We start from the raw sequence: 20,170 nt of genomic DNA, 5'->3' as shown, positions 1-20,170 counted from the left end.
CAGCCCAGACAAGGCCTACCAGCCCTTTAATTTATTTTTCAACTTGAGAAAATTCTTCCAACAGGCTGCATTAGAAGCTCTGTACCAGGTTTCGTGTGCATTTATGACCCTAATCTTCTAGTACAAAAATGAAAAGACAATGAATGTATGCTAAAAGGTCCTTTTATTCTCTTTTTTTTTCAGTTGATGAATGATCCTCATGAAGAGTAGGAAACATTTAGGTTTTTTTTTTTTTCAATAAAGAGGGCAATAAAGCAGATAACAGTGTGAAAAATGAATATGACTGATCAGTTTGCATCAGTTATCTGCAATGATCTCTGCTGTCATATTAGAGGATGCTACACAGTGTCCAACATGCTGTTAAGGCATACCTAAAACCAGCAGGACAGCAGCCCTCTGGGACTGGAGCAGATCACCCAGGGTTTTACAGGCTGAACACTTTCTTCACTGCCTCCTTGTACTGCAGCATGTTGCTCTCACTGTCCCCTTCATTCTTAAGCCTCACCACTGAGTCTTTGTACTCCTGCACATCGCTTCGTTCCAGCAAACGCTCTCGTACTTTGTCCTCCTCTTCCTCTCCGGCCGCTTCCATTCGTAGCAGTAAGTCCACGATGTTCTTTTGGGATGGACTGTCCTCCCAGCTGTACTCCTCCATATCAGCCACCGTCTTTTCTCCCTCCCAGGACTCAGTTTTCTGAAAAAGTTGATTTAAAAAAACCAATCAGTAAAGTTTGAAAAATCTACCAAAAATATTTGTTCTTTAGTAAAATATTTCTTAACCTGTGTTTTGGGACCCAAAATTTGGTAGCAAACCTGTTTTAAAATAAAAAAATGAGCAACCTTTTGCTCGTTTTACTATTGCAACAACACATCATCAGTAGGGTAAAACTAACCTGTTTCATGGCGGTCTAAACCCAGCTCACGTTCCCCATTAGTGGGTGAACAATCCAACGCTTGGTGAATTCTGCTTCACAATGATAGGAGAGCTTTTTGCTTTTATTATGATGGGGCTAGCTTTTTACACTTCTAACATTTTTACATTTTATGACAACTCATTAAGTTAATATCAAACTTTGTTTATAATTCTCTTTTTTTAATTGTACTTCTGCTGCTGAAGAGAGTTTGTTAATGGCCATCCTAAATTCTGGCAAATTATTGTTAGCCATTATATTATTAATGTGATTATTGTTTGTTGCCAAGAGATGTTCTGTATTAAATTATAAACTGCTCCAGATTTACATTAAATACTGTTGAGAAGGAAAACATTTTCCTCATTTGGTGGTGGTGGGGGGGTTATGATGGTTGTCCTGAACCAGAGCAGTTGAGAATTACTGCTTTAAAATGAACTCCACCACAGGCAGACCTCCTTTGATGATCCTCTTACAGGGATACCGTTACTTTATATTATAGCAGTCATCACTATCCACATGGGACAAAAGGAGCCTTTGTGCTGCAGCTAACAGCAGAGCAGTCACCTGTCCTCAGTTCCAGTCCAGGTGACTGAAGGTGATGGTCATCATTACCAGCAAATGTCTCTGGTCATCATAACATCCTGACAGGATCAAGTCACGTTCCAGTGAGTGAAGAGCAGCAAATGTTTCAAAGTCCATCAGTGGCTTCTTTTAAAATGATGGAATGAGGAGTGTAACATTAGTGTTGAACTTCACTAAAGCTGAGACTTCGCTGCAGGTTATCTACACATATAGAGGCTAGAGCAGTCAGAGCTTCATTACATAATGTAAATAAGACAGTACTAAATGTTCATCGAAACCTCATCCTGGAAACACATTTGCAGAACAAAAGGTGTGATAAATAGTGGCTGGACAAAGCCTTAAGGCAGGCATACACTATGCGGTTTTTGGCCCATTTTGAGCCGATTTCCGTCTCGTGCGAGTCTCTGCTAGATCGTGTGTCGTGCATCGTGTAGTATACATGGGGTCACGAGAAGCGATTAACACTTCATGACCAGCTCCCTGTCAGCAATCATAGGTCGTAAGGATTTCAAACATGTTTGAAATCTAGTCGCTCCTCATGAGCTCCTCGAGAGGGTATCGCACAGTTGAAGCAGTGCCACGGACCGGCTTACCGTAAACGCTCACACTGCGCATGCGCGAACACTGTAGTACCACTGCAAAATTGACGGACTGTCGTGCCCACATCTGTCCAGCCAGCTCCTGGTCCATCACATCACCGTCTTTTCTTTTTTAAAGAAGGTGGCATTACAGCAAGCCTCTAAAGTTCAACATTTTGAAAATTCACAACAAATCAACCACCTGTGCCACAGATTAGCAACTTCCACCAAAATGTAGGCCTTACACTGACTAAACCTTTGCACACTTAAACCTATTGCATATTCATTAAGTCCATCTCAGCTGCTGTCTTGTTTTGCCTTAAATCACTTGCACCACAAGCACATCTTTATGGTTTCATTTTAAAACGACAGAGGGCATCAACTACTTGTGTCCAAAGGTCAGAATGTCTTCAACCACACACCAAGAGCCAGATTCCTTTGGCAAAATAAATCCTGTTAGTTTGTCAGTGACAACACGAGAGCTGGGTATCATGGCCAATTGCCTGAACTGACTCAGCACTCTCACATTGAGCAGGCACAGTAGTTGACTTTGCTAACACCAGACTATAGTGTGAAATCACTGGGGTTAGGGTTTCTAAAAAAAAAAAAAAAAAAAAAAAAATAGATTTCAGCACCTATTGAATCGATTTTGGAAAATTTCAATGAAATCGATTCAAGATCGATGAAATCAATTTTTTACTCAGCTCTAGTCAACACAAGATGTACTTGTGATTGAAGAGTTGTAATTTGACCCTGAATTAGAATCACTGTGTACTCAACACTGTATTTTAATCTTGCAAGTTAAATTGAGGAAAATCTAATGCATCAGCTTGGGAGGGTTTGTGATCAGGTTCATTTACTTCTGGGAACTTTCAGGTGAAAAAGGAGCACTTGGCCTGTGTAACACGTAGCAAACAGAGCACCTCTTACTGGTAAATGTTAGTGTGCTGGAGGCAGCTTTGAGTACTCTGCCTGGGTGCTGGCTTCCCTTTGGTCACGGTAACATTCAAAGGAGTTTTGTCTCATTTTGTAGGTCCAGAAAAGTCACTGAAATGCACGTTACTAATCCGTCTTTGTTGTTACAACCTGATCAGCACTCAGATCTGCCAACAGCCTGTTGGACTGGACTGTGTCGTCCTTTGTGTCCCTGAAAGGGTAGCTGACTGTGTTCAGCTTTTTGGTGAGAATCCACCTAATGTGGCACAGGTTGGTTTAATGGGAGTGACCTTTAGGGTCCACGCTGAATGCTTGGTCTACGCCGTGGGGTGCGTTCAGTAAAACGGCCCCTGAATAAAGGCAGGCAAGCTTTTCTGCAGAGAAAGGTTCAACTGTTGTGTTCTAGTTGTACCTAAATGCCAAAATATTCAAATAAAGGCTGATTGTTAACTGCAGGAATGTTCTTATATGTAGAAAATAAAGCAATTTATAACCGTCAGTGGTACAATGGTTAGTGTCACCCTGCTAATGCCCCCAGGATAGGGTGTAGGTATCTGGCTTCAAGGGTCTGGAGCAATTCTCAACTGGTGGGTGGGGTCAAAATCCTGTTTTTAGGGGATCACAGGCATTTTCTATGGGAAAGAAAAAATAAATGTATTTATTTTTACCAACTAGGGAACATGGTGGCCTAATGGCCTCACAACAAAAAGATCCTGGGTTCAAGCCCTGAGGTGGACACTTGGATCCTTTCTGTGTGCAATGTGCATGTTCTCCACTTGCTTGAATTTTCTCTGGGTACTCCAGCTTCCTCCCACAATCCAAAAATATCATTGTTATATTGAGTCACTGAATTGCCCGTGAGTGTGATTGGTCTGTGTGTGTGTTGCCCAGGGTGTACCCCAGCCTAACACCTAAAGAAAGCTGGAGATAGGCACCAGCAGACCCTGCGATCATGAAAAGGAGCACGCAGCTTGGAGAATGGACAGAGGGATGAATAGTGTCATTTACTTAATTCTTAAGGCAGATCTACTAAAGGTTTGCGCCCGTTAAAAATGTGTCCAAACGAAGCTCACCCAGGACTCGTGGTAGAGGACCGTTAGCAGGTACATGGCATAGTCGTAGTTCTGCTGTCGGAGAGGGCAGCTGGTGGGGAGGACAAGGAAAACAGGAAGATTACTTAAGAGTTTGCATTAGATTTGATGAGTGCTTTTCGTAGAGCAGAGGTCACCTGTCTGTTGTGATGGCCAGGATGTCCTTCTTCTTGCAGTATCTTTCCCCAACCAGTTTTAGCATTTTTTTTCGAGCGTGATCATCGAGGTTCAAACTGGAGAGTTTCACCTTAGACACAATCATTTAAAACATGGGTAGGTATCATCACTGCCTCATTGAAACCAATGACATTCTTGCCCTACTGTAAATGAAATGCTTTAATCAGCCCCCCACCACTTGGTTTTTGTAGTGTGCCTGCTTGGGCAGGAGAGCCGAGCTGGGACCTTTCTATATGGAGTTTGCATGTTCTCCTCTTGCTTGTGTGTCTTCTCTCTCAGTATTCCAGCTTCCTTCCACATTACAAAAACAAATACCATATTTTATAACAGACCCCTGCGTATTGTGAAACTGCAAGTTTATCTTGTCAAACATACCATCTTCTAAATGCTAACCTAAGATTTCTTGACTTTATTTTTTAGTGGTTTACAGTTTTACAAAAAAATGTGTACTCCCTGACGTTTACTGGTCAAAAGTAATTGCACATCTTTGTGAATGAAGTATAAAAGTTCAAGCATATTCCAATTTTTCTTCCAATTTCATGTTTTGTTGCCCGTCAATCACTACGAGAGCCTTTTCCTATAGCCACTGTCAGGGGCTCGGCAGAGGGGTAGGTAGGTGTGGATGTTGGTTTAAAACTCATCAGAAAACCAAGGTTTAAGATGAAAAACACAGCCTGGATTTCCAGGGCTTTAGGGAGAATGTGCGAGTCACTGATCGGATTTACCCCAAAATAAGGTCAGGAATCAATAAAAAAAAAAAAAAAAAAAAAAAAAATCACAAATCTGAAAAAAATTAGTCGTGATCAAAAAAAAAAAAAAAAAATCGCAGTTTATTGTATTGTCAGCTTCTTATAAACATGCACAAATGTACATAACTGAGGTGTAACAACAAATAACTTAATACATCTTGAGCTTATAACAAATAGATTTATTCTGATTATAAACAATGTTTGTGCAACATTATTCTATAATGTAAGTGATGAACATAAAATTAGAACCTCAGTTGTAAAGCTAGCACAATTAGCTTATTTAAAACTTTGTTCAAAATGATTGGTTCCTATCAGTTAATTCATGCAGTACAAAATCCTCTGCAAACAAAATAACCACCTGTTTTCTGGGGTTCTTAAAAAATTCTAAAACCTGTTAGTCCTGTACTTTAGACCTCTGCAAAAATCTTCTGAAATGTTTTTGATTTGTGCATTAGTTTAGCAGCTTACAAATGTTGCACAAAATCTATAGTTAGCTGATTTGTTCTGTCAGCTTTGCTAGTTTAACCAAACCTATTCTTCTTTAACATTGAGCCACACCAGTTTCTCTACATTAGCAGATGAGAGAGAAACCCTCCTTTTCTGAATCACATGTCCTAAGAGGGGGAACAGTCTCCCATAGGGCACAGTTTTGGCCGGAGAAGAGAGATATTTGCGAGCAACGGGTGCTAGTTTACCGTAGGAGTCCTTTCTCTTCAGGCACCACTGCAGAGGGAATTCATCCATCTCAAGGTTTCATTCTGACTTGTAGTAGTTAAACATCATTTGGATGGTCTCCGCTTCTTCGTCCGTGTCTGATTCAGACACTCCAAAGTTGTTTGCCGTGGTCCGCCCTGATTGCCTGACACCGCCGTTGCTTGTATATGGTACATTAAGTAAGTCTTAAGTGTGTGTTGAGTTTTCCAATGGTAGCTCAGGCTGTAGCAGCATTAGCTACAAGACATGAAAGTGTGTCTTCTTCTTCTGTGAGAAAATGGCGCGCTGGGTGTCTACGGCACCTTACTTCCTCTGCTCTGTATGGAGTTTATCAGTACTAGTATGTACTGTCTTTCATTTTTCTTCTGTTTTTTTTTCTCTGTTCATATTTTTCTTTCCTTCTTCTTTCCTCCCCATTTCTTCTTCTTTTTTTGTGCCAATTTCTTTAAATTGGTTTGGCTCCTCTGTACCTGAAAAATTGGCTCCCCTTTTCAAAAAGAACTTGTACCCTCAAACAGACAGGTAATACCATTATTATTATTATGCTTTTACTAAACAGTTATTCAAAGTTATACATCTGGTCACACTGCGGAGAAAATAAATAAAGAAAGAAATTAGGCCTTATCTCAGCAGATCCCATCAAGCCCTATGCAAATCCCTCCCTGATTACTCTACCTTTAACCTACTTTCTCCTTACAGTCTAAACTTGGAATGTGTTTATCAAACCTGCACGAGGTTGGTTGTTGTCATTGAAATCCTGACCACAGCTTCCTCTAAGCCCCTCACACAGGCCGTAGTTTGCCCACAGATTATTCATTGATCTGATTGTTTTTCAGCGCTCTGACTTGTGGTTTAAAGCCACGTGAGTACCAAAGACACACGTTGTGCACGTACAGACAGAACCATTGTCTTATGAATGCAGTCAGTTTACCTCACTATTTCCAACATATACACTTCAACTACTGCTTTATGTTGCTCCTAAATAGACATTAAAGATAGGTCCACTTGTTCCACATTTAAATGTGTGTGGTTTTCGATCTCGTCTGTCTAATCCACTTGGATTAATGTCTAATTCCAACCTTGCTGATATAATCTGAGGCAATGATTATGAGGCAGATGGCTGGTGATTCATGGTGGACATGTCACATGCTGTGCAAGAAACGCTCAGGTTTCTCCACATCAAGATTTCAAGATCCTTCATGGGAACAGAGAAATGTGTCCTCACTCCTACGTCAGCGACATCAAAATAACATGTTTGTTCTCTCAGTGGCAGTGATGGATGTCACTTTACTTGTTCTTTGCACACTGTACTCTAAGCCTGGGGTTCTCATGCTTGGGGTCGCAAGACAATGGGAGGGAGTTGCCAAATGCCTTCAAAAAACAAAACATTTTTTTTTAACAATTTAAGACGATTTTTGCTTATTTTTTACCCTTTTTCTGCAACTACACCAAACTTGCCATATTTTAACCTATTTTCATCATATTCCATGCTTATTTTTTTGCCAATTTAACCACATTCACAATTTGCCATGAATGTACATCTTTAAGATGGCTATATACTATTGCAGAAACAATAATACACTTTCTAGAAATTATTCAGATAAATAAATAAATGTGGTTATCACAGATTCATAGAACAATGGACCATCATTTTGCTGACTTTATGGATGAGCCCCAAAAATCTCTCCCCTTTATTCCTCCTTATAGATGGCCCTGTCTCCACATGACTGTTCTTCAATGTTCATGTCTGTGCTCAACCACCTTCAGGCACAGTGGGGGTCCCTGGTCTCTTGAACCTTTAATTTGGGAGTCGTTGGCTGAAAAGTTTGAGAACCTCTGCTTTAAGCAGTGCTTTGTTCTGCAGGGGCCTGTGAGAAATTTTGTGTGGTTGGTCAGAAATGTGATGTATGTGTGAGTGGGGTGATTTGTTCTCGATGTTCAGTATGATGGTGAGCATGTGTGATGAACGAATGGTGTGATCTGTTACACACACCCATCAAAATGACAGGCCAACATCCTGAAACACTTTATACGTGTCCTCCTGTGGTTATCATTTGGAACAGGAAATAGCTGACCTTTGACCTTGTTCAAAACTGGTACGAGTGTGTGTGTTACAGTTTGACTCGTAATCATGTTATTCTATGACATTGTTTTACTAAGAAGTGCTTAATACATCCAACATCAGGTTTAAGAAATATTCTGGAAGGTCTTGAATTTACAAAGGTGTTGTAATAATATTAAAGTGTAACTAAACCCTGAGGTTTTGGCTGACGTCCACAAGGCTGACATTTTCTTTTAAAAAGGCCTTGTTTATGGACGTTGCACCTGGAGCAGTTAAGACACTGGTGTTTCTCGTACATTCCTTTATTTGTGGGGGCCAATAAAACCAAGGTAGAAGACGCGCTTCTTGAGGCACTTTGTCCACCAGAGAAGAAGAAAACTGCATTTTCGGTTTTTGACCGAAACAATTTACATCAGCAGCATGAATTCAGCTTTAGTCTGTCAGTCTGATTAAAGCAATATGTAGAATCGTGAGGCGCTCCACACTCCCCCCTCCCCTCCTGAAAAGCTCACTGGTCTTCTTGGGAACGCTTGCGCGCACACTGTGGAACTCTTTGCGACTGTTTTCGCCATATAGACTCGTAACAAATGTAGGGACTTTATCTTGCGTTATTGGAGAGTTTTCTGATGTTTTAGAGACATGAATGCAGGTATAACTCACTGCTGTGAGGACAGTAAGAGGCTCAGAGCTGCTCCACACACAATGAGCCGAGCTGCAGCTGATCAGAGCAGACACTCTACACACTGCAAATAAATTGGGTCTGTTCTCTGTCTCTCCCTTACATAATGTTTCTCTTAGTGATTTATTCGGTCTGTTATCACTATCTCTCACTGATTCGAGGCAGACCGCACGCAGTCCGCCGCTCATCGAGTCAGAGGAACCTTCGAAGACTCTGTTCCTACTGAACACGTTTGTGCCTTTATTCTGTTGCTTCTCCACCTCTGTCTTCCTTTTTCCACTTGATTTGTCGTGTAACCACTGTGCCAAAAGCTGCATTAGAGACTTATGCTTGAATATAAAGCCATTGGACTGTCCCTACTTTTAGATTCAGAACGCGCATCAACTTTTGACGAGCAGCTCGAGGAGCCAATAGTAATGCTTAAAACAGCTCATGGGATCGCCCTGTTAGTAGAAAGATCTCTGATTGGCTGAAGTCCAGCATTACGCTCCTGTATTTCTAAAGCTCATTTACAGGGCCAGGAGAAGGAGAAGAGATTCACTGTCCACTTAGAACACTTTGGATTACAATATGCTCAAAGATTATTATGGATCTTTGACCAAATGACACCGAAAAAAAATACATATTGCAGCTTTAAGTCATTTTATCAAAGTATCTTTTTTTTCAAATTTAAGTATTATTTATTTGTATTTTATTTTAATTTGAGTTTATTTATAACTCCTTGATTTACTTTCTTTTGCACATGTACACCCCGCTGCTCGTACGGGAAACCCATCACCACAAATAAACTCTAGCCCTGTGGGAAACACTGGACACTCCCAGTCACTCTCTGACATCATACAGCAAAGTGGGAGAGAATCAGGTTTTGGTCTGAAAAGGAGGATTGCACATTGGACTAGTGATGAGGATTAGTATGAATATTAAAATAAATCAAATACATCTATCAAATGTTGGCTCTTTTTGATGTGTAGTCCAGAATAATCTCTCTGCAGACTTGGTGACATATTTTGTCAGTTTTGAGGTCAAAAGACAATAAGCTCCTCCCTGATAAGCAACACTGACATCACATAAGCAGTGGCGCGTCACTAAGACTCTAATCTCATTCTTACCCTATACGTGGATAAAAACTCAATCACTTGATACAACACACACAGTAGAACAGGACTCACTCGGAGGTGAACGACACGAGCTGCAGGGTTTCTGACAGACAGACCAGCAGAAACATAGTCCGTGCTCTCCACTTTGATGGGGAAGTGCTCGTCACAGGCCTCCTCTGTATCCAGGCTGGAAGGCCACTGTGTGCAAAAAGCTGAAAGCACAGACACCAGTTAGAGATTCAAAGTGAAAAGTCTCAGAAATACATGGATACCATCACTCACCCTTCAAGGCTTCGCAGTGCTTCCTGATGGCGATTGGAGTCAAATGAAGGAAGTTTGGGATCTGGAAACAAAATATAAAGAGAAAGTGGTTAAATTCATATTCAAACCAGTCATGGACCATCTCTACCTGAGCATCAAAAGATTTATTCAATTAGATATTAAATGTTATTTTAGCAGGTAAGTCATGGAAAACAAATTCCCTTTTACAGGGAAAACCTGGGCAATCATAGTGGGCTACTTAAAACAATAAAGCCATTTGAAAAACATGCACAAAAACACACCATACACATCCTAGGAGACAGTAATATTAACTTAAGTTTTTTTTACCTTGTCTGATTTCTTGTCATAGTTTAACGCCACATGTTGTGTAATATTTGCACAAAAACTATACACGTTTATTCTTGCAAAAATTTAAATATACTTATTAAATTGCATAAGCAGAACCGTCACCAGCCCCCCTAAGGAAGGGTGAGCTAGACTTTATTAGTGCGGGGGACATAAAAAGAGAGGGCAGTGTTACACTAGAGTGAGGGTGGAAATTAGGGATGTTCCGATACAACTTTTTCATTTCCGATATGATACCAATATTGCAGCCTTGTGTATCAGCCGATACCAATATTGATCTGATATCAGCATGAATCATACATAGTTTTTTTTTTTTTTTTTTAATTCTCTCTCTTCTTTAATAATAATAATAATAATTTTTAAAAAAAGTATTTTGTAGTGTGGAATGTTAGAAAAGGCTTGATCAAGTGATGTCACTCAAACAGAGAACAATAATCAACAACAGTAGGGATGAGAAAATCTGACCCATTTTTTATTAACCAACTGGTTACAGGGCTCGAGACTGTGACCAAAATGGTCGCATATGCAAGTATATTTTCAGTGTGTGCGAGTGAACATTTTAACTGGTCGCATCCGTGCGAGTGCGTATGGATGACTTCATTTTGGACAGAGTGGCTGAACGCTCTCTCTGCGGGTAATGCAACGGTGAATGCACAGAGTATAAACACCAACGAGCTCCTTTGGAGTGTGCGCGGTCCGTGAACGGAGCCAGGCATAACGAGTCCTACACTGAGTGCATGCTCACATTGAGGGCAGCAGTAAAAAGGAAAAATATGCTGAGCACAGAGATGGAACGTACACGCTCATCAGAATCAGCATGGAGGGACCAGAACTGATGGACTATGATGCCAGGCCAGATGTTCAGTTGTGGTTCCCCCAGGGCAGGGGTCTGCAACCTGTGGCTTAGGGGCCTAATGTGGCCCTTTGACTTTTTTGCAATGGCTCCCTATAGCTTTAAAAAAAAAACTATTGAAATGAGAGTTATTTTTTTTACAGAGGCTATTAATGATAAAATCAAGATATAACAATTTGTTAACCTAAAATAAATCACATTGTCTAATGACTCAGTACCTTTCTACTTCACCTCCTGCAACATCTACAGACCATCAACGTTCTTGCACCTGTGGCAAACCTTAAGATTTAAATCCCTGGTAAAAAAAATTAAACTAACAAAAACACTATTCTGGAAGAAAATAGTGATTTTATTTGTGTGGGAACAGTTTTATTTAACCACCAATGTGATGGTTAAATATACATGCTTTATGTGGCAAGAAATGAGTAATTAGCATGTGTTGACCACATGATCATGTGTTATCAAATTCAAGTTACTTTTTGTAGCCTTTCAAATACATTAACATACATATTTATATAACATTGTGTTCATGAAGGTATTTTTTGGCTCCAGGAGGACTTTAATCCAGGTGAGATGAGGTTAAATTGTTCCTTGTAGAGTAAAGGTTGCAGAACCCTGACCAGGGGAAAAGGGTTAGGAGACCCCACTATAAGAGCTGGACCCTCTGAATTTAATTCCATGGGGTGAAGAAATGCAGATGCTAAGTTAGTTATGCTACTGTTGAGTTAATTCAAGTACAGCAAAATAAAACAAACAGAATACATGTAACCTGTTGTTATGCTTTGCTGTTATTTAATTTTTTAGTTACGTCTTCTTTTAAAATCATAATAAATAAATTACCTGTTATTTCAGCCACTGCTTGTTGCAGAAAACTTAATATTGACACTAAAATCTGAAAACATTTTGCAAATATCTCAAGTCATTGTCAATCTTTACTTCAATCAAAACTACGATACGCCAGTTAAGTCAACTATTCATCATCATGCATGGCTATGCTGTACGTTCTGAGAAGTAGTGAAAGCAGTGACACCTAAAACTACTATTCTATAGCAAATTAAGCTATAAAATAAACTATAGCGAATCGAAAAAGGCGATATTTTCTAAATCGCCAAAATAGAAATCTTGATGTATCTTGAATCTTGATATATTGCCCAGGCCTAAGTTTAAGGTGGTGCCACTATTATGCAAAGGTGTGAAATATACTGTGCCAGTGTACATTCCACTGCTCAGACACTATGAAGGTGTGCTTACAAGAGTGAGAACGTCATTCCACAGTCCCAGACATGCCTGTGCATCTACAAAACATGTGCATCTAAGAGCTGCTATTGGATGCCTTTGTGCTGCTTCGTACCCACAAAACCAGATAGGCTGGCAAGTCTCAAACCACCTCACTAGAGACCGCATCACCTCCCCAGACCCTGGGCCAAACAAAGACACCCACACAACCGTCGCTAGCACACCCGAGTGAGCCCCTGTGACTGAGGGCCACCAACTTCATGTTCCAACAATACCAAGCTTGAGCAAGGTCAAGATAAATTGTCAACAAATGCAATTCACAAAAAAGACCTTCAAAAGGGAGTAACCACTCCATTCTAATTACTACTGATTCACAAGCAGAAGCATTGAAGTATGTGTACATCTAGAAGTGTCACAACATGTCTAGCAAAACATTTAGGTGACATTTGACCATATAAACAGAGAGAAGAAGTGAGACAGGAAAGAAAATCGATATACTTAGATTCTTTAGTCAGAGTGAGTGCTGTTTAAGAGTCGAATCTGTTTTAGTTCATCCTTATTTGCACAAAGAGGATGACATTTTTAATATTTCAATCCAAACTTTGGGCTGTTTAGCACCTGATCTGAGCAGACCAGACATTGTTCTGTTTCACTGATATTTACTAAACCTGATAGAACTGTTTGTGTCAAAGCCAAGAGTCGCCATTCTAGTTCAGCAAGAACAAATTAAAATGAAAGTACATTATTCCTGTTCAGCCTCAAGTCTGACCTTAATAAGCTCCAAGTTTCCCGTTTTATCTGGAGGAACACCGCCTTTCACAGGGTAACCCATCCTCAGTGGGAGCGGGACCGATGTGGCCCTAAATGAAGTCGCTGCCGGATACACTGCAGTCCAGTCCTGATCCACAGGCATCTTTTGTGTTCTCGGCTCCCCGACCTGGTGACCACAAAACACAGGAGGAGAAAAACCAAAGTTCAGTATTCATCACGGTTATGTTCTCAAAGAATCAGGAGCAGGAAGAGCAGCACTCACCTCCAGTCTGGGTTTCCTGCCTCCAGCTCCCCTGCTGTTTCTGGAAGGAAGGTCTGAGGATGACAATGAGATGAAGAAAGAGTCAGTCGTACTCTTAGCAACACATTTAACAATTGAAGGGGCAAAACGTATGCCATTACAGTAAGACAACTGATGGTGAAGTGAATTTAAAGTGGAATTCCATCAGTTAGCACCAGTGGCGGATGCTTTAAGACTACAAGGGAACCTCAGCTTCCCCTAAAATCAGTGGTCAAATATGTAGTGTTGTGTGTACATTTCATTGACTAAATATATGACAGAACACATGTATGTTTAGTTCAGAATCAGCTTCTTATAACAGGAAACTGACAGTGACAGCGTGACGTTCTTCATTCATTACCGCAGCGTCACAGTGTTAATAAACAGTGATGAAGTTCAGCTTCAATTGACTTCAATGGGAGAGGATTTAGGGGTTGATCCACTGCAGTCAAACTAGACGCTCATTGGATAAATGCTCGGTTATGACGCACTTAGTCCCGCCCATCGGACGCCAGGCTTCACAGGAGGTCTATGGAGCAGTGGGCTGGATCTGTCTGTTCCGGACGCTGGAATAATGGATGATGATTGGATGATCTGTCTCAGGCTAATTCAATTTTGATTGACAGCGAAATGAGCCAATCAGAGAGTATGACGTTGTAAGCACACAGGCGGGTTTTTCAAATATTTCAGTCCGTTGCTCTGTGTTGACACGGAGACTTTGCTGATCCTCTCATAGCGAATTAACTTCTGACAAACCTAGTGTCTGTTTTTGGTGTTTGTGGAGACTGTTACTGCTTGTGTTGTGAGACTTTTGACCAAACACTCACACTCCAGCGCGCAGCAGCTACACGCGTGCGTGCGTGTGTGTGTGATAATCTACAAATAGTTGTTGACAACAAAATGTGAATTCTACTAGAATTCACATTTAAATAAACAGATACATTTTCTGAAGTAGGCAGAAAATGAGCTTCCCCTGCATGAAAGACCAGCAGCCGCCACTGGTTAGCACCATGGAGATTTGTTCTGTGTAGCTACCCTGCCACCAACCAGGCAAACAGGCAGGCTTAGCTTAGCCTGCTTATTCTGGAAGCACAGTTTGCAACAGATATCACAGTTTCTCACTGTTATTTTAATAAGTAAATTAAATGAACATATTAGAGATGCACGGAAACAAAAAATCTTGTCTGAAACCAAAAACTGAAAATGAGAAAACCAAGGCCGAAAACCAGAAAAACGAAATAAATTAGTACTATTGCATTTATGGCTCTGAATGTGTACTACTAACCTCACCATAGTTAAAACATTGCAATTGTATGAATTAATATTAATGCTTCAAAAAATAAATAAATCAAAAATATATTTAAATATCTATTTTGCACTGACTTACCAACAATGAACAATATAAAACAAAATGATAAAATGTTTAACTTGACCCGACTCATACATTAAATAATGTACATAAAGGCAAGGCAAGGCAAATGTATTTGTATAGCGCATTTCATACACAAAGCAACTCAATGTGCTTTACATGATAAAACATTCAACAGCTTAAAATCAATAAGAACATCTAAAATCATCAGTAAAATCAATTAAAATCATCAACAAACACATTACATCAACAACGTGACCAAAAATCTCTCTCTCAATCATAGTCAGTAGAGAAAAAAAGTGCCTTTAACTTTAATTTAAAAATGTTCACATTGGATGCTGACTTCAGCTCTGCTGGCAGTTTGTTCCACTTCTTTGCAGCATAACAACTAAACGCAGCATCACCATGTTTATGAACTCTGGGCTCCACTATCTGACCTAAAGGCTATAACAGTTAAATGGGGCATATTCTACCAATTTTTCCCCTTTTAAAACACTGCCCTGTGGTCTAAATTACATATCTGTGCTGAGATTTGGTCAAAACATAACAGGAATCAAGCAAAAGGGGAGGTTTAGCACCCTGCATAAAAGCGCACTTTTAGAGCGCTCTGTTTTCCCCCTCCCCCCGCCCCTCTCTTCCGCGGGGTGTCCTGAAACAAGTTATGAGGTTATGGAAACAGTCGGGGGTGAAGTGATTAGCACACACTAACAAGTATTTCTCAACTATGGAGGGGACACATTGCCATTAAAAATGAAATCCAGCCACTTCCTTCTTGTGTCTTCGGCAGCTGGAGTTCGAAGCAAAGGCCAACTCGTGACTTCACAAACTCAGAAAATTTGAAACAGCGCACTTTTCTCTGTGTTGTAAAACTTACACAGACCACAAAAAAAGGACTGGATGGATTTATTTCACATTTTGTGTGCCGGTGGACAGTACACTCAACTTACCTTATATGTGTTCAAAAACACTGCAAAAGTGGAGTTTTCACAATATGTCCGCTTTAAATGAACAAGCAAATTATTTTCATGACTAAACCATTCTAGTATAACAAATATTCAGATCCACTATTAATCAATAATCCGACATCAACACATTAATTGTAAACTTTTCATTAATAACTTATACATATACAATCATCTTTTTTTCTTTCCTCCTTGCTTTCAGAGGAGACGGATGCTTTTTCCTTCGCTCCCTCCTCTTTTTCCTGCTTGCTGCTCTTTGTCTTGTTTTTATTTTGTCTTAATCCAATAGGAGCTGCTATCTGCATCCCGATCCTAAATCTAAGTCGTGGAATTGATCAGCTGGTCTCTCAACACCATTGGTCAAATTTCTCAACAAGGAGATCGGGAAATGGGAGAGCCTGCATGTCCTGAGGATGTGGAAAACTAGATTGAAATTATGATAATAGGTCTTCTGCTGATTGGAACTAACATTTTCCTGATTTATCGCAAAGTTCGGATTACATTGGCAGCATTATTGGAAAGCCGCTAGTCATTGACGGAAGGAGCCGAACTCTCAGATGGAACCCACTCTGGTGAACTTTTAAGGAGGAGAGTTTGTGTCAAGAGAAATGACCACATTATTGGATTGTTGGATATGGATGACCAGGAACAATAGGGCTGGTAGTCAATGTTGTGACTAGCACGTCTGAAAACAATTTATCTTCATTCACTCGGCCCCCTGAGATGAACAGCCTGTTGTCAAGGTGTGTTTTTTTTTTCTCCACTCTTCCACGGACGATATGTTAAACCGACGCTCTGACCTTTACCTCACTTTCCCATGAACACCTGGGATCTTTGTCTCAGCTAACAAACTCTCAAAGTCATCTCTACGGCAACGCCATCCCACGTCATCGGCATTAAGACGAACTGAGAGCGACTGCAGCAGAGTCTCAGAAAACAGGTATATGCTCACATGATCACTCCCCCACACAACCCTTTTTTTTCGCCGTCTCCTCTGGCCACAACCCCTCCTCCTTCCCTGCAGATGGGAGCAGGAGGCAAGGCCATAACGGCAGCGCCACACTGTGGCTGACCTGTGAACTACCCACCCTAAGGACCCATCCCCCTGAACGTGCTGTTGTATTGAATGTTGTGCTTGTTGGTTTTTGTCGCTGTTTGCTGAGAATTTTTTTCATGATCCCAAACTCCGCCCCTCTCTACAAGGGCCTAATTTGGTTTTGTCCTTTTTCACCTCTTCTTCTTACCCATTGTTCCATATTTCTCATCTAAGAAACGGAGCGCCGCCCTGCTGCTGGCTGCTCCACAGTTCTCCCGTTCCTGTCCCCCCATGTTATATGTGATTGTCTTTTCATGTTTCTTGGTCAGGATGTAACTGAAACTGAATTTCCCCTTGGGGATTAATAAAGTATAATCAATCAATCAATGATACATTGTCATTAAAAGCTAATGTTAAGAACTTCAGATCACAGTAAATCCTTATTTCCCATGCCTGCTCTCTGGGACTGGACAGTTTGTCCTAAAACATTTGATTTTGACCAAATCTAGCAGATAAACATAAGACGTACATACGCAACAGTACATCTTGTACTTTGTTGCTATTCCTTTAATTCTTAGAAATTGTAATGTTTAATTCAACTGTGTGATAAGTAACTGATTATGTGAATACATGAGCTAATGTTAATTATAAAAAAGAAAATTGTGTGCACTGCTTAGTGCATCGTGCACACCCCCAGGTGGTGGCTGAAGCTATGTCCTATGCCAAGGAGGAGGAGGAGGAGGATGGATGAGATAATGACTGCTGAATAAAATGCTGATGAGAACAACGCTGGAGGCGGCTGAAGCTGGGCCCTGTTGGTTGGACACTGATCTTTGTGCATCTACTCCAGACCACAGCTGTGCTATAATAGGGCCCTATAAAATTTGTTTCATTTTTTTTTCCAAATTCCATGTTTTTCACTTACATTTTTTTAAATTACTTTTTTTTAAAGAAATATTTAGCTTTTTTTGTTCTGGTACCCAGAGAAGTGCCAGGGCACTTCTCAAGCACTGTCGAGATGCCTTGCTAACCCCAACACTGCTCTGGTGCGCTCCCTTCATTGTAAAAGCTGGCCCACTGTCATCTCTCCATTAATGCATGTCCACAGGTCCTGTTTGTGCATGTGTGAGATTCGGGCTTATGTGTGTGAGAAGCATGTCCCTAAAAAAATAACAGAGTGCAATGTAATTTCTCTTCAGGGATTAATAAAGTATTTCAAATTTAAATTCAATGTAAACGCACTTTAAGAAAGTAAGAACAAGAACATATATTAGTTAACATTTTTTATGACAATTTAAATAAAAGAACAAGAATCTGTATTTTGACTAATCTGTTTTTTTTCCCCTTCCAAAATATAATCTCTATATATTCAACTTACATCTCAATCTTTGATTTTTGTTTTTAATTGAGATTCAAATCAATTTTTGGTCGAGTGTACTTGTTATTCTCGTTGATTCGATTTATTTTTGTTAAAGTTTGTCATTACATTATTGATTGTAATCGGGTTTTGATTGAAATTGTTGAACTAACAAGTTAGGTGTGATCCAGTTATCCTGCCTCAACCTTTATGAAATATCCCCATGAAATGGTTGTAGGAACACAATGACAGAAAGGATCGGCTTCAGATACCACAGCACACCTTCCGACGTGTGTGTGTGAACATGCTTTATTGATTCAGTTTGCTGGAACCTCTCGTGGGTTAACGTATCCAAACCTAAACATGTCGTACACTAGACGTGGATGTGACTAGTTTGTCACTATTAACAGTAACACATGCATCAGCTCCAGAGGACACACAGCGGTCTGTGGTAACGCGTTAGAAAAACAAAACTCACTTTTCTTCCCAGGTGGACGATTTACAGACAACCCGATGGAATAGGAGGCTCTGTTTGTTGCTTTATCCAAAGTGACAGCACAAAAACGGAGACGACCCAAGGACAGCAGCGCCATGATGGACCGGGACGACATGTTTCCTCAACTGGTACGGCGTCTGGTGAGGGACAATAAGGTGAAACTCAAAAAAAAAAAAAAAAAAAAAACTTCTTCTTCTTCTTCTGTGGGTTATTGGCGCGTGGAACTCAACTTAAAGATGCATTTTCCGCCACATACTGTTTTATCCTTCTCCCTAAATCATGATAATTATCATTATTATGACTATCAAACTCAAAATACACATCCTTTCAAATAATAAATGTGTCTTTGTTTTTTTTTCTTTTCTTTTTACACTAAACATGATTTTTTTTCTACTAATTAACTCGTATTTTTTCCCCCAAGTTTATATATATATATATATATATATATATATATATATATATATATATATATATATATATATATATATATATATATTTGTCAGTGTGTTGTTTCTAAAGTTAACATTATAGGCTAAAACAAAATGCCCATGTGTGATTTAGCGCCTTCCTTGGGTCAGTACTGGTACTGCTGGCTGACGTTGATATTTGTGGGTTTAAAAGTTACATAAAGGAGGTTTAATTACATATTCACTGCACTTTAACTAAAGTGACTCTTTGTTTGATTGGTATCCGACTCATAGGCTGCTTGGCCCCTAAAAACCGCAAATATACACAATCTATATTGGGCCTATTTATATAACGGGTCAAATTGAAAAAAAAAATGTGGTTTGTTACAGGAAAATAACTGGTTCCATTAAAAATAAATAAATAAAGTTTACGTTCTGCTAAGTTTTCAGGCAATAGGTTTTATTGTGACAGCAATTCATTTAACAATCACTATGAATGTGAAGACTTTAGACTCATTCCGGGATTGCAATAAACACAGTGTTTAGGGAAAACTTACTTTGAAGCTTAATTGATGGCATTAACTCAGACTGTGACAGCTGGCGACATTCCATGGTTATAAGATTGTCGGATGTTGCTTTCGAGGCATTAATCAAAGTTTTTTTTTTAATGTTTAGATGTGTTTCAGATGTGCTTTAGATGTGTTTTTTTGTTACAAAATCACAAATGGACACATTTCAAAAGAGCGTTATAGCACGTGACAAAAAGCCAAATGTCTTCATGCTGTGGTGAGAGTAGTTGTTTATCCTCTGCTCCCTGAACGCACCGCTGGTCCAGGCGCAGCCAGCGATGCGCTTCAAAGGCACCGACACGCGGGCTGCAGCAGCTCGTGCTCTGGTGCGTTCACTGCTTTCACCGACTCATCCACACATGCAGCACTATTTATCAGTCCCAGCGCTAACTCATACATGACTGGGTTACATTTCTCTTTTTAAAAGCTACTAGAAAGACCAACTTGTTGCTGTGTGGACCGTGACACCAATCGATTCCGATACCGGGTGTGTTTACCTGCACTTTGAGGTAAGATTTTACACCTATTTTGTCTAATGTTGTCTCAAACGATGTCAGCTGCTGCTGGAAAGTGAGACGGTGAGAGACTCAAATATTGACTTTACATTTAGTGGATGTTGCAGCTTCGTTAA

The 20,170-nt window shown here is 40.1% G+C and overlaps 1 protein-coding gene across 1 annotated transcript; it reads right to left on the bottom strand.

The window, feature by feature from the left end:
• Positions 1 to 143: 143 nt before the first annotated feature.
• Positions 144 to 18,712, bottom strand: mrps35 (mitochondrial ribosomal protein S35). Its single transcript, XM_028450575.1, has 8 exons — positions 18,546 to 18,712; positions 13,326 to 13,378; positions 13,062 to 13,229; positions 9,859 to 9,919; positions 9,649 to 9,788; positions 4,236 to 4,345; positions 4,081 to 4,150; positions 144 to 694 (listed from the first exon to the last, which is right to left on the bottom strand). The coding sequence occupies exons 1-8, from the start codon at positions 18,676 to 18,678 to the stop codon at positions 425 to 427; spliced, it is 1,005 nt and encodes a 334-aa protein (XP_028306376.1). The 5' UTR covers positions 18,679 to 18,712; the 3' UTR covers positions 144 to 424.
• Between the last annotated feature and the right edge of the window lie 1,458 nt (positions 18,713 to 20,170).

Source organism: Gouania willdenowi, chromosome 6, assembly GCF_900634775.1.
Source record: "Gouania willdenowi chromosome 6, fGouWil2.1, whole genome shotgun sequence".
Lineage (NCBI taxonomy): Eukaryota > Metazoa > Chordata > Actinopteri > Blenniiformes > Gobiesocidae > Gouania > Gouania willdenowi.
Note: the sequence above shows the minus strand (reverse complement) of the source record. Positions and strands in the feature narration are given on the sequence as shown.

Excerpts from the sequence above, each read along its gene's own strand:
- mrps35 (XM_028450575.1), bottom strand. The coding sequence starts at position 18,678 with ATGTCGTCCCGGTCCATCATGGCGCTGCTGTCCTTGGGTCGTCTCCGT. Across the intron at positions 13,230-13,325 it reads GCAGGAAACCCAGACTGGAG|GTCGGGGAGCCGAGAACACA; the intron begins GTGAGTGCTGCT and ends TGTGGTCACCAG. Across the intron at positions 4,151-4,235 it reads CTGGCCATCACAACAGACAG|CTGCCCTCTCCGACAGCAGA; the intron begins GTGACCTCTGCT and ends CCTCCCCACCAG.